This window comes from Lytechinus variegatus, chromosome 6 (assembly GCF_018143015.1).
Source record: "Lytechinus variegatus isolate NC3 chromosome 6, Lvar_3.0, whole genome shotgun sequence".
NCBI classification, from domain to species: domain Eukaryota; kingdom Metazoa; phylum Echinodermata; class Echinoidea; order Temnopleuroida; family Toxopneustidae; genus Lytechinus; species Lytechinus variegatus.
The window spans coordinates 20,036,269-20,060,441 of NC_054745.1; the positions used below are offsets into that span (position 1 = coordinate 20,036,269).

At 35.7% G+C, this 24,173-nt stretch overlaps 1 protein-coding gene across 1 annotated transcript in view; it reads right to left on the reverse strand.

The window, feature by feature from the left end:
• Positions 1-1,572: 1,572 nt before the first annotated feature.
• The window catches only part of LOC121417164 (myb-related protein B-like), a 33,659-nt gene continuing 11,058 nt past the window's right edge, over positions 1,573-24,173 (reverse strand). The window contains exons 6-17 of the mRNA XM_041610755.1: positions 23,258-23,381; positions 22,544-22,613; positions 21,245-21,407; positions 18,915-19,060; positions 17,407-17,540; positions 14,922-15,074; positions 13,516-13,628; positions 10,889-11,003; positions 10,015-10,125; positions 6,172-6,279; positions 4,846-5,040; positions 1,573-4,154 (exon numbers count right to left, since the gene is read on the reverse strand). Coding sequence (XP_041466689.1) covers positions 4,032-4,154; positions 4,846-5,040; positions 6,172-6,279; positions 10,015-10,125; positions 10,889-11,003; positions 13,516-13,628; positions 14,922-15,074; positions 17,407-17,540; positions 18,915-19,060; positions 21,245-21,407; positions 22,544-22,613; positions 23,258-23,381 — 1,555 coding nt within the window. The 3' untranslated portion in view covers positions 1,573-4,031. The remainder of the gene's footprint in view (positions 4,155-4,845; positions 5,041-6,171; positions 6,280-10,014; positions 10,126-10,888; positions 11,004-13,515; positions 13,629-14,921; positions 15,075-17,406; positions 17,541-18,914; positions 19,061-21,244; positions 21,408-22,543; positions 22,614-23,257; positions 23,382-24,173) is intronic.

Here is a 24,173-nt window from a genome sequence, read left to right on the forward strand (position 1 = left end):
CAAATCACACAAGAAGAATATTCAGATAGCCATGATATTAAGTTACTGCAATGTATTTGTTCACATCATACACACAGAATACATACATGTCGAGGTGATATTATATTAAGTTTACATTATGTATGACACGCAATTTTCCCTCACACAATATAGACAAGGGCTCTATTGTCTATTCTCTTAGTCTTCACTGAGCCTAATGTAATTTTGTCAAAATAACTCCATGAAAGCGCAGCAGCCAGAGTAGAGGATCTTTGCCTCACGTTTGGAAGGGGAATCGACTTAGCTGATTGGTTTCATTCTGTTGAATTCCATCGTAACATTAAGCATCCCCAAAGACATTCTCATTATGTAAGAGTCCCTACTGAACAAAGTGATATTCCAAAGGCTTAAACTTTTTATCATCATGAAGGTAGCATAATCTAGGTATTTACAATGCAAAAATACAATAGATTTTTTTTCCACTGACATGACATAAAAGACAGAAAATAAAACAAAGGAAATATTAAAACACAGCTAACTTGATATGTGATAATACAGTGGGACCTTTTTCTCAAACTGATTTTTCAACAGTGCTATGGGTATCATTTTGCCATTCCAATTTCAAACTCAAAACTACAGATGTCATTATAGGTGATGGAGATTACAAACAAAAGTGGAAATATGACATGTTGTCACAAAGACAATTCATTAAGAGATTGAATTGGTTTTGTGTACTGTGTAGACAAACCAAATTACTCAAAAATTGGTGTCACTTAACATGAAATATACACTTATACAGCATATCTCCAAATACACTATCAAATTTGTAATCCTATCAAAAGGCAAAACTGGCAATAGTACATAAAAATTGATATTGCAAAGGGGTTTTATAACAAAATTGAAACTGACGCTGTTTTTGTCATACATTCATGTTCAATTTGAACAAATTGAAATGTAAGCAGGATAGTTGTTTCCTAAATACCTGCAAATCAATGTTTACTTTAGGATGATTGGGATACAAGAATGTATCACGTTTCAAGATTGAAGATTTTTGAACGAGACTCTAGTCACCCACCCCCACGTCTTTGGAACGCATACGTGTACATACACAACAAAAGCAAAGTAAAATTAAGATCTAACTAAATACATTCATAACTCAAAAATAGCACTGATAAAGAAAATCTGCAGATACAATATTTACATCATATACACAACAATGCATCAAACCAAAAGAAAAAGAAAAAAAAAATCAAAAATAACCAACTGCTAATAAAAGATGTTATATAAGATTATTGTCTTACACAGCATATACACATAGGTTTACCCGGTGACACGACTTTTGCTCCAGCGACAATTGCTCCAGGGGGGTGTTTCACAAAGATTTGAGTATGACTTAGAGTCGCACTTAAATACCGAGTTGCGTACGGTATGAAAGGCTTGACCGCATTGGTCAGATCGTGTCATGAGGACGCGCACTAATGCGTATCTATCAATAAGATCACGCGTTGCATATCATGTACGCGTCGGCATTTAAGTGCGACTTAAGTCATGCTTAAATCTTTGTGAAACACCCCCCAGGCTTTATTTTTACTAAGATATAGGGATAGGGTTGCAATAGAGTTTTATGTTATTTAGGATAGGGTATGATGTTTAATCCAGGGTTAAAGTTGGTCATTCTATTAATGTGTGGAGTTTGAAGTGGAGCAATGTTGCCGGAACAAATGTCATTTAACAGAAAACCCAACTATTATTGAATTTGGAAATTCCTGAAGACTTCATACAAAGTCCACAGGATTACAGTTACTAATAATATTATAAATTAAGACATTTATACACAAGTTCTGAAGAGGGTATATACACAGCATTGCCTGTACAAATTCTTGGTTAGCATGATATTATTCTTATTCTTACATTTTTTGTACTATCCAGATCAACGTTCTCATGCTATCTATTTGTATTTGTTAAATTCTTTTACTATTTGTTTCTTAGTTGCTACTGTATCATCAATTACTTTTTGATGCAAGAATCTCATTAACATAAATTTTCTAATCCAAGTTTTTTTTAGCGATTCAGGCTCTCCACATTTAGTGAAAATGTTTCATCATCAAAATACACATGTAAAATCTTCACTTTGTATCTATATTTTGTTTTTCTTTCCTGATTTATGACTCTATTCTAACACTGCACAAATCAGCAATTAATTACATGTAGAACACAAAACATAATTATACATTATTGTTCAAAGTTTCTTAAGTGCATTTATTTTGTTAATTATGAAAATGATTTGATTGCATATAGTTCATATTGATATTATTAGAGTACTAATACATGTATTGAATTTTCATGAAAGCTGCAAATTTAACATATGTGCTTGGCAGATTTAGTTTATATTTAATGGTGGTTTGTGTATTATTGATATGAAAGAAACCATTGTCGATTTACAGTATTAAAACATATTTATATTATTATATATACAACATTTTTTGTGAAATAATTATTTGTCTAAATGGGATTGAAGAGTCATTATTTTTATGTATGTTTATAATCATGTTACATCTGTCTATGACAAATAAATGAATATCATTTGATTATCAAAAAATGTTATTTCTACTTTTTTACATACATTACATGTATTGTTGTATCGTAGTTAAAAACTGATCAATTGTGATTATTTTACTAACATAATTGAAACAATTGATGTGGTTTTGCACGTAGCCGCTCTCAGATGACCGTTCGTCAAGAAAATTTAAAAAAAAAATCATGTTTATTTATTCTGGACGAAACATAAGAGCTCAAATCACTTTTTAAAGAGCTCAAATGGCTTTTGATCAAAATAGAAAAATGAATGAGAGAACAATTCCCACTTGCTCATTTGGGAAACTCATTTAACAAACTATGGCAGACATTTTTTTTTTGAAAATTGCAAAATGGGATATGGTCCCATATTGGAGAGATCGCTTCAGACTCCATTAATTCTATGTGACTTCCTAGTACGACATCCTGCCTAGTATAAAATACACTTTACACAGTTTCATTACTTATTTATACTGAGAGGCATGCCAGGAATATATCAAATTCTGCGCTCTCAAGATACAAGATACCCGGTATACATTACTTTCATTTACCTTTCAACTTGAAAGCTACGAGCAAACATCCTTCCAACATTTGCCACAAGGCATGTTCAGATACATTTTATGAAGCGGTAAAGCATTCAAATTGAAGTGTTGTATTTCAAAGTATAATATGATTAAACAAATCTGCACTCCTAATTATTGAAGGCATGTTATGAAGCAATAAAGCATTTAAATTGAAGTGTTGTATTTTGAAATATAATATGATTAAACAGATGTGCATTCCTAATTCTTGAAGGCATGTTCAGTTACGAAACGCAAAAGCATTTTAATATGAAAAATTCCTTGTCCAGAATGATAAAACAAGCTCTCAACTACGTTCTGCATATTTCTATTAAAAAAAAAAATTAGCAACACAAAATAGCGTTCTGGCATCATTATATTGGATGCTCTAACATTATACTTGCTAAATTAAGCATAATCCACAGTTGAAATTAGCATAATTCATTGGTTCAAATCACAGATTTTGAAGCCACTTTCTGGTAATTAAGTTAAATGACTATTCAGATGTGTCTGGAATTAATGAGAGAAGACATCTGAAATCTCTATTGTGTAGTCCCTTCAGAGCATTTTGATGTATTCTTCCTTTATACAGCATCCCATATGGAATCACTGCAGGGGGGAAAAATCCAAAGTCAGATGAAAATACAATATTTATGCTCCTTTAAAACTGCAAAAGAAACGACCTCAGAGCTGCCAACCTGAACACAAACATTTCAATATTTTAAATGCTGGAAATCACTATTTTGGTGAGGAAATCAGTACTTTCAAAGAAATACCATAGCACAACACATAAGACGGAACTTCATAAATCAGTATTTTGCATGAAACCATCAGTATGCTTCTCATTTTTCAGTACTAAATACTGAAAATCAGTACTAGTTGGCATCTCTGTGACCTGATATGCTGATATGTTTCATCTCAAAGTACGAGTGACCTCGGAACACGATCTCGTAGAATCATCCGTCGCGCTTGACCGCTCATGAACTGTTGGTCTCTAGTCTGACCGAGAGTGATCTGCCACCATTCTTTGTTTGGACACTCCTGGAATGACACAGAAAATCAGCAAAGATTCGTTAAATTGGCAACACATCAATGGACTGGAATGAAAGGCTTGCTGGGGAAGATGGAATACTGTAAAAGACATTTAGGGCTTTCATACCAGTGAATTAGATACAGTGTTTAAAATAAAAGTTCTCTGGTACTTTTCAAAATTAAAACAAAAATATGAATGTATTTAAGTTCATAACAATAATTCTAGTGTGAAAGGATATTATAAGAACTTTAGAAGAATGTGGATCCTTTGTCTTTTCACTGGCTCATATCCAAGGAAATTTTATATGTTTCACGTAAACACATAAAATGAATTATCAGGAATTTTAGAGGCCTAATAGAAGGGATAATCCTGGATGAAAATAATATGATTAGAACGGATAAAGAAAAGTCAGAGAGAAAAAAAACACTGAAATTTTGATCAAAATCTAATATGGAATAACAAAATGAAGACAGTTTCAAAATTTGGACGATTTCACTAAAACAGTTCTATGCATGTCTTCATAAATATTTCATGAGCAAACTGATGTCAAATCCCCACTTGTTCTTTTGTATTTTATCATATGAAATCACATTTATCAAATTTTGTCCTCCAAGAAAAAAAAATTGCAATGACAACTGATATAATGCATTAGATATTCAATGCTGTTCAAGATGGCTGATTTTTATCTGTGATCATCACCTTTGCTTGAACTAGCGGCTTGTTGACTGGTTCAACTTTGACCTTTGACCTCTTTGGAGCGACAGGGGATGGGGTGGAAGGCATACTGAAGGCTTCGTTGAGAGCTTTTATACTCATCTCACCGCCGAGGATTGACCCTTGCACTTTACTACCAATAGGGGGCGACATTAGTAGACTTGACGCCAAGATACTCTCCTGAAAGCAGAATAGATAAGATAAAAATTTTGTTTCATTATTCCAATTCTTCCGCGCAAAATGATGTGTATTATGATTTCTAAAAAGTGATTTGGATCCTAACTATCACATGTAAAGTCACCCTTATCTCAAATTTGGTCTTAAAGTAATAGGCATGAAGGTAAAAAGTGACATGGTCTGGAAATTTCGCGCAGACTGGTCACAGAAAATTTTGAGCGGGGGGAGGTGGTTCACCCCCCCGGCCATTCTCGGTTACCTGATATAGTACACAGAGACATATTTTCACTCAACCAAAGTCAGAAAATGGGTGTTGATTCTAGTGGTGACTGTACAGATCAGGGGCCAATCTTAAGGCCACCGCACACCTTACGGCCCGACCAGTCGCTAACTGGCTTGCGACTGAGTGAGGGGAGATGAGTCGCAAGGCAGTCATAAGCCTCGACACCGCACACCTTAAGATCTGATCTGCGACTCACGCATGCGCTTTTTTGCTTTTAGGCATGGCATCTGAGAAATTGCGCTTTCTACTGCGTATGCGCGTTGTTTATCATAATACGCGTTATGCAACTCTGCTGTCTGATTGGCTGGAGGTTGGATTGAGCTTGCGATCCAGTCGTAAGGATTCGACATGTCAAATCCTTCCGATTCTCCTTGTCTCTGACCGGTCTGCGACGCTCAACCTGACAAGAGCTGTGACGTCACATCTCCCCTCACCCAGTCGCAAGTCAGTCGGCGACCAGTCGGGTCGTAAGGTGTGCGGTGGCCTTAACAAAGAGTTACGATTTATCCAATCAATCTCAGCTAATGTATGGAAATCCATCCATACCACGATTTTTGGTATAGGAAATTCGCCCGAATCTCCTTTAGTAAATAAAGAGAATCACACTGAATTTTCAAGAGAATGATGAATGTATGCGTTTACATCATATCTAGAAAATATGTTGAACAAACATATGCATTTTAGATGTTGATGGCCATCTATAGTTGTGGTTGATCCGACCAATCGCAACTCTTTGTAAGAAGGGGCCAATATCAAAACGGTTAATATGGGGAATCAGCAAAAGCAATTGGTTAATATCCCCTCTACAAGTTTGAGCTAAGTTATTTCACATCCATCTCAGTATAACTTACATCTGGCTCCTCTGGCCTAGTCTGGTTTCCAGACCCATTCTCTTTTTCCCTTTGTAAGCAGCTGGACAGTGACTTTCTGACTTTCTTCATGGGCGATACTGATTCAGCCTGGAACAAAGAATAATGGGCGAAGAACAGGCAAGCACATGTTCATTAAAGCGATCTTACATTGACAAATTATGGGAAAATCAAGGCTAATTTCAGAACAGAGAAGGGATTTAAATCTTTCACTTGGCTGCATGTCTGGGGGTGTTATGTAATAGACGCTGGCATGTCTGGGAGGTCTAATATAGGAGAGCAATAGTTAGTAGACTAATCAACCAGAAGTAAACTGCATGTTTTCACTTTGAAACATGTAACTTCACAGAGGTTATTTATTTTGGTCTAGCAATCAAGAGACCTGCTAAGAGTCTAGGAATTGGGATTGTTGGAAACTTGAACAGCGATGACCCAAAGTAAACGACCCATCACAAGTTCGGTCAAATTCGTGCTGTTCAAACTTTCATCGCATTCGTCCGACGGGCGTTCATGACGGACGGGTTATATTATGCAAGTCAATTGGCCTTTCGCAAATTTTGTACTGATTCAATTTCCCCATGATTCGTCAATTGCAGAGAGCTTTAAAGACAAATGTAAGTAGTTGCAGTAAACACTGATTTCCTGAGAAATTCTGTAAAACCAAGTTTAAATGTCTCTATATCATTGTGGATCTAGATCTGATACAGTTACTTAAACTGAACTTTGTGAAATCATGAAATCTAAGTTGAAAAACTAATCACACTGATGATCGCGAGCACAGAACGGCTCATGTGGGACAGTGAATCATTATTGCTGGGGAAAAAGATCCCGAAATTTGGTAAAATGTTAAGCTGACTATGCTCATTTCTCAGCGATAACACTATTTCTTCCATATTCCTTTGGCAACACTAATTTGCTTATTCATACATACTGAAACTTGGAGGCCGTTTCATAAATCTGTTCGTAAGTTAAGAGCTACTTTAAGACCGACTGGTGATCCTTTCTTACGCCCTAAATAATCACCAATGAACAATTAATGGTGAATATCATTTACCAGAAGGGATCACCAGTCGTTCTTAAAGTCGCACTTTACTTGGGAACAGCTTTATGAAACACCCACCTTGGTAGTCATTTCATTGAATTCTGTAAGAACTCCCTTTAAAATCATTACTTCAACAGGCATTTTTCTTAAATGTGGAGCGTTGTGGCTCAGTGGATTAGTCTTCTGACTTTGAAACAGAGGGTTGTGGCTTCGAATCCCAGCCATGGCGTAATTTCCTTCAGCAAGAAACTGATTCACAGTGTGCTGCACTCAACCCAGGTGAGGTAAATGGGTACTGGTAGGAAGTAAGTAATTCCTGAAAAAGCTGTGCACACTCTGAACGCCTAGCTTAGCCGGGTAATATAGAAGCGCCTAGAGCACCTAACAAGGTGGATATGTGCGCAATATAAATATCCTATATTATTATTATTAAATTATAGCAATTTTTTTCATTTATCTGAAATTATAGCAATTGTCATTTCACGATTTGCAATACGTTACTTCCATGCATGTGGCTTTTTTTAGAGTGCATACATTGCAAACTTTGGAAGGCGTGGTATGCATGTTCTCATACAAAGTATTTGCCTTCTGAAATAGGTGGCTTCGATAATTGCAAGATCAATAGAAGTGGCTTGGGATTTGCTCTGTGAATAATATTATCCAGGTGGGTGTTTCATGAAGCTGTTCGTAAGATACGAATGACTTTACGCACAACTGGTGATCCTTTCTTGTGCTATGGGATACCCCCTGTATAATTAAGTCATGACCTAAGAACATGTTCCAGTCGTGCGTAAAGTTGTTTGTAACTTCACGAACAGCTTTATGAAACACCCACCAGGGCTCCATACAACAAAGTTTTGAAATTGAGATTGGGTGTCGATGGCCAATGAAGATCACTATTCCATGTGTATTTTGATAAATGACATGACCAGGAACCAATCAGAATCATTGTTTCATATTAGCAATGCAACCAAGGGTTGCTTCATAAACAAAGTATTACCATTGATTTTCGCTGGTCCATTTCCTCTCGATTTATCAGATTAAATAATTTCAGTAGCTTATTGCAATTGTCCACTATAATAACATAAGAATCACCAGGGGGGGTGTTTCTCACAGATTTAAGTATGACTTAGAGTCGCACTTAAATGCCTAGTAGCGTGCATTATACATGTAGAAGACCTGATCATGCTAATAGGACTGCGTATTGATCAATAAGATTGTGCTTTGCATATCATGTACGCGTCGGCCTTTAAGTGCGACATAAAGTCTTACTTAAATCTTTGTGAAACACCCCCCCCCCCCGGGTCCTTGACATTTTCATTTCAAGTAAAATCAAGAAAATGACACATCTGTTCTGTTAGTCGAATCAGGAGTTTGGATAGTCTTCAATGATAATAATGTAGGATTTATATACCGCACGTCTCCACCTTGTTAGGTGCTAAAGGCGCTCCTATATACCTCGGCTAAGCTAGTCTACCGATTCCGGTGCTCACCACTTTTTTTGTTAATTACATGTACTTCCTGTCTGTTTATATTCACCCCCATCTGGGTTGAGTGCAGCACAATGTGGGTAAATTTCTTGCTGAAGGAAATTGTGCCATGGCTTGGAATCGAACCAATATCCCTCAGATTGAAAGACGCGAGGCTTAACCACTAGATGGCAATGCCCCATGTTTCATTTGTGGCTATACTCATTGGAATTTCAGGATAAGAATTACACATAAGACAAGCACATTGATAAGCTACAGTTTCCTTTAATTTAATAATTTTTATGATAATAATACATGAGATTTGTGTAACGCATTTTCCGTCTTGATTAGATGCTCAAGGCGCTTTAGAGCAGAACAAAAACTATTTACATATAATCAGGCCTGTGAGTGGGGTTTAAAAAAAATAGCGGATTTTTCGCTGAACTGCGTTGGCTCTCTCACCAATACATAGACTGAAGAGCTTGGAGGCCTGTAAGTACAGACGTTTAGCAGTAACGTTAGATATAACAGTGGAAACCCGATTTTCCGATCGTTTTTTTTGTACATAAAATGTCACATTATGAAAAAGAAATCACATCCATATTTACGAAAAAATATTTAAATTTCAGAAATATTGTACCTTAGACCGCAGTTACCGCTAATTCCTTTGAAATAATGATCGAAACATCGCCATCTTCGATCCTTTCGTTGGTCAACTAAGTTTCCATCTTGGATGACGTCATCATCCTTACAGACGTATTTACCAGTCGCAAAATATCGCGATTTGAGCCGCTGCTTTGCGCTTGTATGCCAACAACGGCAACGGTGCACGATGTGATCCGCACATAGAGATGTATACTAATTATATATCTCTATGGATCCGCAGCAGTTTCATTCAAAACTTCGCGAAGGCAAAATACAAGGCCCTGTAACGTGTATATTCACAACACACACATTCTGCTCGCATCCATTTACCTAGACTTGTTTTCCAGCCATTTTGGATAAAATAGCGGAATTTTGACTACGAAAAAACGGAAATGGACCACAGGAAAAAAGCAGAAATTGAAATCGGTCTTAAAAATGATAATAGCGGATTTCCGCTAAATAGCGGAGATTTCACAGGCCTGTATAATACATGTCTGAACAATAAAGTCAATGTCTATCAAAAAGCAGTCCTAAACAGGTATGTTTTCAGGTTGCCCTTGAAGGTGGTCACTGAAGTCAGGGTTTTCAATTTAGCCAAGAAGTGGACTTGGGTCACTCTTAAATTCAATTTTTCACATTACCATGACAACATAAAAAAAGATTCTTTACCTTCTGGAGGATGGAACGCTTCAAATTATTGACGGCTCTTTTATTCTGTCCCTCTCTCTCGTCTCTCGCGATGATCTCTGAGATATCAGAAAGCTGGTTTGGGGTATGAGGCTAAGATAAAAATGAAGGAATTGTGTCATTTTTTTATTAAGATTTGCTTCTTTATGTCTAAACATAAATTTGTCTAGCGCAGCTTTTATATTCAGCTGCGCTTGTTTGGAGTTCTTTTTTCTTAATTCTACGTGTACACAGCAATTTTCTTCACAAGATATGTTATCAATTTCGATTTGAAGATAGTAAGTGATATAGAACTTCTTATGTCAATTGACAGGCTATTCCATAGTTTGGGGGCAGCAAGTGCAAATGCGTGATCACCGAGTGTGACCTTTTTTTTGTCAAATGAGATCTGGAACGGTGATTTATCTGTGGAACTTCGCAGGCTTAAACTATGTGACTGAGTTTTTAGTTTGAGCAATTCTGTTATGTAGTATAAAGGCTTGAACGATTAATGATTTATATGCAATTAACAGTACTTTGAATGAGATTGTTTGATGTCTGTTCTTCAAGATATTAGAATTATAATAATAATTATGATATAATGGCAAAACCATCCAGGGGAGCCACTTCAGTGTTGAAAACTTTATAATTCAATAGGAATTCAATTTTTCTTTCTCTGTGGGAGTTACATTGTAGAACTCCATAATTGACCACAGCTATATGCTTTGATCACTAGTAATATATATTTCTATTGTTGCTATTATTTCCTATATTACTGTATTCAGCTTGATTTATTTATAATCCAGAATATGGATTTTTTACTTCATCATGTGTAATGTTGAAAATGGTTCAAACAATTCTAACAAAATTTGCTTACCATTTTCCTAATTGGTCCACCTGCTTTCTCAATGGCAGCGAGGGCGTCCTTGAATGGAGTTGGAGTCCTGGGCGTGTCGATCAGCGATCGTCTGATTCGTGGTGTTCGGAATGTGCTGCCATGGTAACAGAAAACAGGCCGGCAATAATTATCATATCAAAAAGCGTTTTGCGCTTATAGTTTTTATTCGAAACTTATTTACATTTAGTAATAGTTCTAAGGTTATACCTATAGGAGAGAAAAAAAAATAACAAACAGAGCTCTTCCAACAATGTTAGTGACATGGAAGATTACTGATGATAATCATGTTAGGCCGTGTTTATGCTTCCACTTTTCAGGCCAGAATCAGCGTTTCCAAACGTGATTAGTCCAAAACACGGTTGCGTCCATGCTTACTTTCATCTAAACGCTGTTTCAAAACGCCGATCGTAAACTCACAAAAAGGTGCGTTTGTAAACGTCGTTTGACCAGAATCAGGCTTTCTGGGCAAGTATAAACAGAACCACGATCGTTAACGTGTTTAAATGACGTCATTTGGTACATGCTTCCGGTGAGATGAAAATCCGCGGGCAAATACAGTCATATTGTTCCATGTTATCTCTACGTAATACAACAATCGGGAAAAAAACTTTCGAAAAAAGGCGCGCCCAATTTGACCTCGCTTTATGATGCGAAGCCAGCTGGAGATCATGATTTGCTCTGAAAAGTTAAGCATAAACAGCACTCCCAGAACCACGTTTACGATCGGCGTTTTGAATCGACGTTTGAAATCGCTGATTCTGTCCTCGCAATGGAAGCATAAACACACCCTTAGAAGTGTCGCAATGATAAAAATGGTGCAGATTATGATAATTAATTAATAGTAATAATAAATATATTTGTAAGTCTTTTTTTAATTAGGGTGGCTCCATCAGTAATTTGGCACACTGTTTCCTTGGAGGCCCCACAACGGAAATACACACATAACAAACATAATTATGAAAAGTGTACAGTATGAAGTCAAGACAAAGAAACTGTAAAGATGAGAACATAAAGGGCCAGTTTATAGATTAAGGCTATTATAACGCCAAAATAAAAGACAAAACGAGGATTCTGATTGGGCATTTCTTAAAAAAATTATTGATGATAACTTGATAAGGTTATAGTGGCTATCATGAAGATAATGATGATGGTGGATAATGATTATGTTAGTGCATAAGGTGATAGTAATGATGATGATGAAACTAACAGAGACTGATTTATTTCCTCTCATTTTATTTACCAAAAGATATGAATAAAATTCTACTTTTACTGATTAAACTTAATTAATTTTGCCTTGTTTATGATCAGAATTATTTCTGGAACAATTTCCATTGAAAAAACAATAAAAAACAAAAAGTAAAAAAACAAAGAAATACATAAGAAATTCATAAAACAATAAAATACATAAGAAATTTATTTCCAAACCAAAGTTTTTTTGAATTACGATTGAATGCTACAAAGAAAATTTTTACCCAAAATTAGCATTCTAGGAGCTTTATTTAGTGAATTAGAGCAAAAAGTATGATTTATGCATAAATTAGCATAATTAATTCATATAAAATAAAATCTCATTATTTTGGAAAATTTTACCATACAGCCTTGTAGATTACATCGCACACTACCAGCGTGCAAATTTTTGCGTCGCTCGCGCAATCGGTGGCCAAGATCTTAAGGGGGGCCATAATGCCCCCCCCCCGGGAATGACAAGAATCAAAATACCCCGGGAGATTTAGGGTTAATTTAGACCATGGTCTAACTCTGTGCTAAAATTATGGGGAGCCAAAAATAAAAACAAAAATCTGTTTATATTGTATATTTCTTATGTTATCTATTTGTTTCCTTTTGCTTCATAATGAAGAAAAATACTTCAGTTATCATTCCCAGACAATTTGGGCATCATATGAGTGAATAAATTGGATATGTACTGTCAGGGATTTGTGCCCCAATTGGCTCTCCATAGTTAAACCACAACTTTAAACCAGAGTTAAATTTAAACCCGAATTGAAGGACAAAATCCACCCCAACCATTAGTTGATTTGAATGAAAAGAGAAAAATCCACCAAGCATAACACTGAAAATTTCATCAAAATCGGATGTAAAATAAGAAAGTTTTTAAAGTATTGCTTATTTTCACAAAACAGTTATATGTACATCCTGGTTGGTATGCAAATGAGACTGATGACGTCATCCACTCACTATTTCTTTTTTATTTCATTATATGAAATAAAAAATATTCTAATTTTCTCCTCATTGTCAAGTGAAACAAAGATTAATTCCTCCCTGAACATGTGGAATTAGCATTGTTTTAATACTTATGGTTCAGTCAAGTTGGTCCTTATTGTCAAATCTGTAAAAATGAAATATTTTATAATTCAAACAATAAAAAACAAAAGCAATAGTGAGTGATGGACATCATCAACTGTCTCATTTGCATATAACTGTTTTGTGAAAAATATGCGAAACTTTAAAATGTCATAACTTTCTTATTTTACATCTGATTTTGATGAAATCTTTAGCGTTTTGCTCGTTGAATTTTTCTCTATTCAAATTATTTTTCTGGGGTGGACTTGACCTTAAAGAATAAAGGGCCAAGAAGTATATCTTACCCAACTGGTGTTGAGAGCATTGTGGGTGTGGCTTGAGAATGATTTCCACCAATAGGAGTGGAGGTCAGGAGTAAAGAGGAGGAGCATGTTGCCGGGGTGCTCACATTCAGGAACTAAGAGAAATAAAGTGATTTGAGTAAAAACTATGACTGTAAAATACGAGACCGAAAGATGAAAAAGATAATAGTAATCATCATAATACTCATTCTACTCCTCACAAAAATAATGACGATGATGACTGTACTACTACTACTACTACTACTGCTACTAATACTACTACTACTACTACTACTACTACTACTGCTACTAATACTACTACTACTACTACTACTACTGCTACTAATACTACTACTACTACTACTACTACTACTGCTACTAATACTACTACTACTACTACTACTGCTACTAATACTACTACTACTACTACTACTACTTCGACTGCCCAAGGCCAGAGCTGCAAACCTTAATTGTGAAAATAAAATCCTTTTCTTTCTTTCCTTCCTTCCTTCCTCCCTCCCCTCCCCCACCCTTTCTTTCTTTCTTCCTTCCCATCCTATATTCAAGCCTAAATCCTATCTTTCTTTGGAATTATGGAAAAACAAACCGAAAACCATCATTCTTGCAAGTTAAAAACAATCTTATTTCCAGGGGAAAAATTTTCCCAACAAATATCGTACTAGATAGAATATATCTACTAATTTGCAACAGGGTCAGGGTCATTTACATATATTTCTTGATATTGTTATGTAGCTTGTAGTTTAATTTCCTGTTACCCTTACAGTCACTTGCCTTCACTTGTTAACAAACTCCCCCACTGTCATCTAAGAATCCCAAAACCTCCAGTACCATTTAACTCCTAAACCCTGACCATAAATGACCAACCCTCAGTGATGTCAGCTAACTTCAAGAAAGAAGTATGACCCACACTTCCAGCCCCAATCACTTGCACAGAGCATCACCACACACCTTATACCAAAAAAGTTTGATAGACAGTTACCTGCAGACCAATCATATCAAGTTCAAATCACTTCCACCTTAAATTGTGTTACACCCCCAAAACTAATGATATAAATAAGACTTCTTGGTTATTAGAGAGAGAAGACTAGACCCACACTCATCCATAAAGGCTGACTGGCTTCATGTCTTAGACGTCCATCCAATATTAGTTTAACTTAATTAACATAATTAGTTTTATTCATCATCTCCTGTTTTATCTGAATCTTCAATGGTATCTTAATGTACTTCGAATTGTAAACTGTAGCTGATTATCAAATACCCTGTGATTTTGAACTGCAAATAACTTTCTTCAGAGTTCATCATTTAACTTTATAAGCTTCCCTTTATATACATTACCTATTTTATATTTTTATCGAATATTTAATTGCTAATGAGAGGTGTTATCTTACCTGGGAGGGGGAGAAGGGTAGGGTCTTGATGGGGGTACCCTGGGGGGTCTTATTCTCCCCTATTATATACCGAGAGGTATTGGGCGTGTTCAGGGTGGAGCTTAACGATGAATCCATGGAGACATCAAAGGAAGAGGAGCTTGTTCTCACTCGCTGTGGGACAAAAATAGAGGAGAAAAGATACGGAGAAAGAATATGCATTAATTAACAAATTTTAATTTATAACTCAATGGCACTGTAATGGTTGGCATAAATTGGTATTAAAGATTGTAAAAACTCATAGGCCCGAATTCACAAAGGTGGTTTTGAAAAGAAAACCCCACGGTTGAGTCCATGGTTTATGCAGATTTCCTGTGTAAATTACGCTCAATTTAGCGTGTATCGGGCGCATGTATAAAAAATTCCAATGCTGATGCGCGCTTTTGTCACAGTGCGCCAAACTGACGCCTCTTACCATGGTTAGGTACGCTATTTCATACATTCATCCACTGAAGAGTGGACTCATTATTCAAAACAGTGGACTCATGAATAAAAATAAAATTTGGGGCCCTGTGACAAAAGCACGCATCAGCATTGGACATTTTTCAACATACGCGGTAAAATAAGCGTGATTTATGCAGGAAATCTGCATAAACCAAGGACTCAACTGTGGGTTTTAATAACCACCTTTGTGAATTCGGGCCATAGAATCTTATTCTAAACATAGAAGGAAGAGTTCAAGTGATCGGGATATGAATGATCGGATTAGACAGTACACCAAACTCAGCGGCTGATTTCCAGTTCAGTTGGTGTTGAGAGCAGGAATAGTCTGCTGATAATCTCAACTTTACGCAAGAACTTTTCTACAACGAAAGTGAAATCGGGAAGAATTTACAGTAAAATCTCATCTTAACAGAATGCAAATGCTAAAATTACTTGAACAATCCGAAAGAATAAATATTGTTCATTAAATTGTATAAGGCCCTAGTGATTAGCACTCATCTTGTCTGTAGAAATATGATTTTATGGGGCTAGTTCAGCCTGTTCGCCGCCTTTTTGAGTGCTTCAAATCATCATTACTAACACCTAACTTGAAATCACGATTTTTTTCCAATCTCTTGTAGGGACAGTGATTTTCCGTTTAAAAAAATTGCCTTTTCCGTTTCGGCATGTCAGAAAACGGAAATTCTGTTTCCCCATAGACTTTGTACACACGGAAAAGTGACAATTCCGTTTACCCATCCAGTAGCAAAGACACAAGTTAACGCTCGCGCTGGTCAAAATTTGGATCTGTCAGTGTACCAACAACGCAGTAGAATCCGCTCTAATCGGATCTATGTGGGCACAAAAAATATTTTGACACATATAATTAACATGAATACATCCTCACCTTTCACATTTCTAGCATTATTTCACTGTTGAATGAACTTTTATAGATACTTTTGGGGCGTTATGGACACCATTTCGAGCTGTCAACGATTTTATTCTAACCGCCATTTTGGATTTCAAGATCGTGCTGTACATTTTCAAATGTAGAGGGCAGCAAAACAGGACCTGCATGTGAATGATTTCGATACGGCCGATCGACCGTACCCTGCCAAAGCAGCCGGGAAGGACCAAGGCGAGGAGTACCATCGGGTGTGAAGGAGTGAAGAGCAGTCACGATGTGTTGATTTTGTTGTGATTGTGGTGAAGTGAGATCGTGTTTTGTGAGGTTTTGTAGCAATTTAATATTCATATTTTGTTGAGATTTTGGAGTAATTTATGTTGCTGTCCTGTGTATTTTGAGGAAAAATATGTTTTCCGTGATTTTCCGTTTGAAATGCCACTTTCCGTCTCAAAAGGCCATTTTCGTGAATTCCGTCCGTTTTCCGCGATCGCGGAAAATCACTGTCCCTACTCTTGGGGTTGGTGTACGTGAAATTGCACATACATGTAGATCATCAACACCAGCTGTGATGCTCAATTCTGCAGACGACATTCTACACCAGTGCTCGACACACACTGCCAGAAATAAGCCATATTTTCTGAGGTCAATCCCAACACAAGCAACATTTCAAGTACAGTGTTGTAGCTGGTGTTGTCATAACACCAACGCCAGATTTCAACACCTTACTTGAGATCACTCCGTGTATACCTCAACTAATTTTGACTTCTCACTTTGTTAAGCTTTCCTGAGAATGGTTGGTTCAGATAGTACATATTTGTCACAACACCAACACCAGATTTCAACACCATAGTTGAAATCTCCCTGTGCATACCTCAACTAATTTTGACTTCTCAGTTTGCTTAACTTTCCCGAGAATGGTTGGTTCAGATAGTACATGGCTTTACAAATTTCACTAACCTTGCGCTTACGGTGTTGAAGCTGGTGTTGGTGTTGTCACAAAACCAACACCAGATTTCAACACCATAGTTGAAATCTCCCTGTGCATACCTCAACTAATTTTGACTTCTCAGTTTGCTTAACTTTCCCGAGAATGGTTGGTTCAGATACTACACTAACCTTGCGCTGTTTGGCTTTCCTCAGGATAGTTGGAGGGGTGCTAAACTTAGAAGTGACAGGTGACGTGATCGGAATAAGACCACCTGATGTCTCCCTGGACAGATCTAGAAGGGCCTGGCCGTCAAAACGATAGTCTGATAGGAAAAAGAGGATAAAAACAAAAGATGAATTCATAATAATAACAATCGTAAAATACAGCATTTATGAGGCGTTTTTCTAGATCGCCTATTCAATGGCGAGCTATAAATTACCCAGGCTAAAGCTCCAGCTGTTAAAGGCACTTGATTCATTCAAGGAATTAATCCTGCCAGGTACCCATTCACCTCACCTGGGTTGAGTGCACCACAATGTGCCTAAATTTCTTGCTGAATGAAACCACTCCATGGCTCGGACTTGAACCCACGTCCCTCTACTTGAAAGACAACAGTTGTAACTACTTTACCATTCTAACGTTTGCAGTCCAGTGCAAAATACAAGTAACCAAAGAAATCTGGGTCCGATTTCATAAAGTCTTGTTATAGTAACAAATGAACACTACTATCAGCCAATCAGAAAGAAGGATTTCAGTAGATTTTAACTGTTATTGTAACAAGTTTCATGAAACAGACCCCTGGACTACCAGAATTTTGACATTATCAGAAAAGACATAATGTGAAGTAACAATATCCATATGACATTTGAAGGTAAAGTCATCCCAGAAAACTGTCGCTTTGAATCAATAGAGAAAAATCAGACATACATAATGCTGAAATTTTCATCAAAATTGGATGTAAAATAAGAATGTCATGACATTTTAAAGTTTCACTTATTTTTCACAAAACAGTTATGCGCACAAGTTAGTCACATGCAAACAAGAGAATCAATGATGTCCCTCACTCACTATTTCTTTTGCTTTTATTGTTTAAATTGTCAATATTTGACAAAAAGGACTGACTTGACTGAACAATAAAATATTGAACCATGGTAATTCCACATGTTCAGGGAGAAATAAAACTTTTGTTTCACAGGACAATGAGGAGAAAATTAGAATATTTCATTTTTCACATAATAAAATACTTAATTATGCTGAAACAAGAACTAAAAACGGTTAGGATTTTTAAAAATCAAATTGCATTTTCGTTGAACTTTGAAAGTCCCAAGATGTAAAATTATTTCATTTGAAGTCCGCGTAATGCTAGGAATACTAAAATTCACATTTTACTTTGCCACAACAGTGAAGTCCTAATTAGTTTCAAATTGCAGCAGATGATGACGTCATTACAATTTGTTATTGGATTTCATTTTATTCCTAAGGGGAGGCTAGACATACCAGAATTGAATACAACTATTCTAATACAACTATTGTTAAGACTTTATAAGCTGAAAAGTTCATATCTAATGCTATTTCAATTTTGTAAATCGGATCGCAATGGATAGTACAGTGTACTGGGGCATTTTTGTACTGTATATGAAATCGCTCTCTAGCTCTGTCCCCTATACTGAAGTAAGAACCTTGAAATGTGACATACCGACACAGCCTTTGGAGTTCATATGGGTGAACTTTATGGGAGTACTTGAATTGATACCCAGTGACAGGTCAAAGGTCGTGATGCTATTATCCTTGTCATCCACATCGAACGGATGGGCACTGGCCTCAATCAACTCCCGAAAATCTCTATCAAGGGAAGAAAAAGATGGAATATTACTCCTTCAAAGGAAAAGGAATATTACATATGACGACTTATGGGGTGTTGCAAGAAACTGGCGATCGATTGCAAGTCTATTTTTGGTCCCTAAATCAATCATATGTCTCACAATTAATTGTAAATTAGTGATTGATTGCTAATCTGCTCCATGAAACAAGGAGTTTAATCTGATTTGCTACAGCTAACGTTGATCTGTCAATTTTAAAATTGCAACAGAATATTTGCAATAGATCGCAAATATTTTCTTGCAACACCCCCTATGTTTGTTAACCATTAGGAGAATGAGCCTGCACATATGAGGGCTGGAATCTTAGAGAAACAATTGTTATTGCAAAATCATTTAGTCTCCAACGAGTTAAAGGGGAATAAAACCTTTCGAACAAGCTAGTCGTGTGTCGAAACAGAAAAGTCAAAGAATAAGAACTAAGAAAGTTTGAGAAAAATCGGACAAATAATGAGAATGTTTTGAGCATTTGAATATTGCAATCACTAATGCTATGGAGATCCTCCCATTGGCAATGCGACAAGGATGTGTGATGTCACATGTGAACAACTTTCCCTTTGATGGACTACAAAACACCCTTAAATTGTCTCTTTTTGTTTTTTCTTATTGTGATACAAACTCTTTATCCATGATGTATCCTTCAAAAATCTGTATTACATGCCCTCCTCTAGAAAGAACACATGGTCTACTGATAGATGTGATAAACAAGGCAATTTAAGTGAAATATATACTAAAGTAATAGGGAGAGTTGTTCACAAGTGACATCACACATCTTTGTTGCATTGTCAATTTGAGGATCTCCATAGCATACGTGATCGCAATATTCAAATGCTCATAACTTTCTCATTATTTGTCCGATTTTTCTCAAACTTTCGTTGATCTGTGTCTTTGATTTCCCTGTTTTCACACAAGCTATCTTGTTCCAAAGGTTTCATTCTCCTTTAAATGCATCCAAAGCCCCTAGTATGAATTACAGAGGAATGGACGTTAACGAGAAAACATTGCGAAGGGGGAAGGGGCGGTTGAGTAAGTTTCCTAAATGCTTCCTAAAAAGCCCTGAAGGGGTGGGGGAATACAATTAAAGGCATAGGCCATTAAGTAACTTGTAACCTGTTATATTTTGAATTAGTTTGTTTGTATCATGTTATTTTTGTACATATTTTGATGTCTTTTTAATGGTCAATAAACTGAAATTGTGATTGTGGGAGAGCGGAAATACTCTCATTTATTTCTTTCAATATTATATACAAGTAAAAACATACAAATATCATACATTATTTTGAACATAAATATACAAATATAATCATGAAACATTGAGATTAAAAAAAAAATAATGAAAGAAAAAGGTATCCCTAAAAGCCTCAAAGGCTTGAAAAAAGGGAAACCAAGAATAAAACATAAGAATGATTATAGATAATAGCTAACAAATAGAACACCGGAATGTGTCGCCCCAACAGTATAGCTTGATTGCAATGATCGGCGGGCACGTCGTCAGTACTTTCTTACAAACCCAAACACAATTGAATTGAAAGGTCAATTGAATGATTAAAAAAAGGTTGATTTGACTTAAAATAGAATCTGAGTTGAAAGGTCCCATATTTCGCATGTGTCTGTGATATGTTACAATATGAAGCCCAGTAAAAAAATCATGTCTAAAAATCTTTGAATGCTTTGTAAAAGGGAAACACAGTGACCAATAACACCTTAATTTCATCGCATACGCAATACATGTTCTATTAATGAGTCGAGGCATTAAAATTATAAAATAATGGTTTGTGTTGTACTTTTTCACTTTTGATAGTGGTCGTTCTCAGGTCTTAGTTCTAATACATGTACTCAAATCGAAGTTTCATCGTGGTTTGAGAATTTTCTTAAATCGCTATTCCCAAAGCTAGCCAATGCCTAAGGGGCTGAAGGTGACTTTGTCATTGAAATGCTTACTCGTCCCCCCCCAACAAAAAAAAATATATAACACAGAAAAAAAAAAGAAATATAAGCATATTCAACATTGAAATTCTTCTTAAATACAACAAAATATATTTCTAAAAATCTACCATTCAATATACCGGTATCCATGGCCAAAGTTCTGCCAAACGTTTCTGAAGTTTTTAGATTAAACCATAACACTAATTTTTTTTTTAATATTTACCTGAAGGGTGATATTTCCCCACTGTTGTTCATCCATTTCTGAGGACTATTAAAATCTGGAGTAACCTTTGAACTTTCACCTCCATCTTGACTCATGCTCTCATGACCCATAGGATAGAGGGTACGCACCACTCGTTGACCTTGACCTCGCATCCGCAGGGCATCTGATCAAAATAAAATACAGCCATCCATGTTATCGTCTCAAGTTCGTCTTTGTTCAGGAATTAATTTCCTGGTATCTCATCACAATTTGCTCCACTTTTTTTTTTTTTGCATACCCATTACTTACACAGGTCTGTACACAACGTACCTGTAGTTGAAATCCTTTCTCTGAAGATGCTTATTGAATTTGGTAATAATGCAGCCCTTTGTACAAACTTGTATATGGAATAAATTTGGTTGACAATTTAATGACCATTCAGGCCTTAATAAAATTATCTTTTTCATAAAAAATTATTCACGCATTATCAGTGAGAACTGAAAAATATAGGGAATATTTAATGAACGATAAATCCCAAGCACAATGAAGGTGTCGAATTAATCGGTAGAAATGAAAAAATGGGATCTCAGGAAAACTAGTGTTTCAATGAGGTCTGTAAGCACATTGGAATTCCATCAAATGTCGGGTATTTTTCGAAGCAATATTAATGTTCCACATGTGCTTTTCCATGTTAGTGATCATCATGATTATCGATTTTGAGCTACAATTTCATAATTTTACAAAGAGAAGTTTACATTAATGTACCAGATCTAGATCAATATTTTTGACAATTAACCTTGATGTAAAGACTTCCTAATGAAATACTTGTTTGCTGCAACTAGACCGTTGAACCTGCGTTAACTCTGAGCACACTTTTATTGAGTGCCAGTTTTTTTATTTTCATCCTGCGACAAAAAGTTGCACAAAAGTTAATTGAGTCGTGAAAGGTTGGGGTGAATATGAAAATTAAAAATATATGAAGTTTGAGCAGTTTATATGGTTACACTATTTAACATTTCCATGAATATGGAAGAAGTATTATAAAGCTAGAATTCCACAGAAGTGAGGTTTAAAATTCTACTTTCGATTAGGGTTAAACCTAGGTTTAAATTAGAAATCAGAATACCATCCACTGTTATAAAGCATGACGTTGGGAACACTGTGGTCAAGAAAAACAATCAGGTTTAAACACAAAGGAGAGACGTTAATACAGGTGCATCTTGCCTTAATGCATCCAGGAACACACAAATAGAGAAACGAGATGGGGGGGGGGCAATTTTGAATGAATTAGAAACAAAAAATAGGACAAGAAGTGCATACCTCTAATAGAATTTGCATTCATGAAGTCACTGTCTGGTGTGTAGATCTTAGAACGACTGCTACTCGGCTTCTGTAAAAAAAGAAAACCCACAAATAAAAAGTAGGATTAAAACTTGTGAGCCATAATGCTTGAATATTACCTTCTATAACATTAACATCAAACATGGCAAATTTATGAAAAGACAAGTCCAACCTAACAAAAAGATAAAAATCTAACAAGCATAACACTAAAATTTTATCAAAATCGGATATAAAATAAGAAAGTTATGACATTTTTAAGTTTCGCATTATTTCACAAAATAGTTATATTCACATTCTGGTCAGTATGCAAATGAGGGAACTGATGACATCACTCACTCACTATTTCCTTTGTATTTTCTTGTATGAAATATTCTAATTTTCTCCTCATCGTCCTGTGAAACGAAGTTTTATTTCGCCCTGAACATGTGGAATTACCATTGTTTAACATTTTATGTTTCAGTCAAGTTGGTATTTGCATAAGTTAGTTTGACTATATGTCTATGCATTAGTAATAATTTATATACCATGTTTATCTACTGTTTGTCTGAAAAATATGTAAATGTTATACAGTGTAATTATGCTTTTTGAAAATAAAGAACCCTGTGGAAGGGGAAAAAGGGGGGGAAAATTACATGTATCTCAAGAGGGGTCACCATAATGCATAACATACAACATCTTTCAAATTTGAATTACCTGATTTTCATTAGTGTTGGTGTAATGGGGAGTGTTGGATGATTTACTAGGTGTGTACGGGTTACAAGTCTCAACTTTTCTCTTCATTGTAGAATTCCAGTGGTTCTTGATTGCATTGTCCGTCCTGGAAAGAAATTGATACAAGAATTATTAAAACATTTCATGACATTTGCCGTAATTAACTAAAATAAGAAAATATCCAATGAAATTAACACCCAAGATTCTGTCTCTAGATAAAGATAAAACAAATTTGGGCTATTATATGACTTACATTGAAGACTGATATATGCAAAATTTACCTGTACAAATATTACAAAATATACAAATTTACCTATAAATTACATAAGATGCAGGAGTTACACACATTACAATTTTGCACCACTGAATGTATCAATTTACAGACATTAACTATTGCCATAAACGTCACTACTCACTATTTCTTTTGTGTTTTATTATATGAAATATGAAATATTCCAATTTTCTCCCTGTTGTGTAAAACAAAGATGAATTCCTCCCTGAACACGGGGAATTAGCATTGTTTAATGCTATATGATTATATCAAGTTGGTCCTTATTGTCAAATCTCTCAAAAATGAAATATTGTATAATTCGAAAAATAAAACACAAAAGAAATAGTGAGTGACGGACATCATCGACTGTCCGATTTGCATGTCACTGAGCTTTGCATATCACTGTTTTGTGAAAAATAAGCGAAACTTAAAAATGTCATAACTTTCTAATTTTACATCCGATTTTGATGAAATTTTCAGCATAATGATTGTTTGATTTTTCTCTATTTATTCAAATCAACATTTATCTGGGGTGGACTTGACCTTTAAATACTGTTTCATTCTGGCGTTTTGATCATTCAAGTGACTTTTAAAGGTAAGTGGTACTGTGAAAAGCTTCAGTTTGTC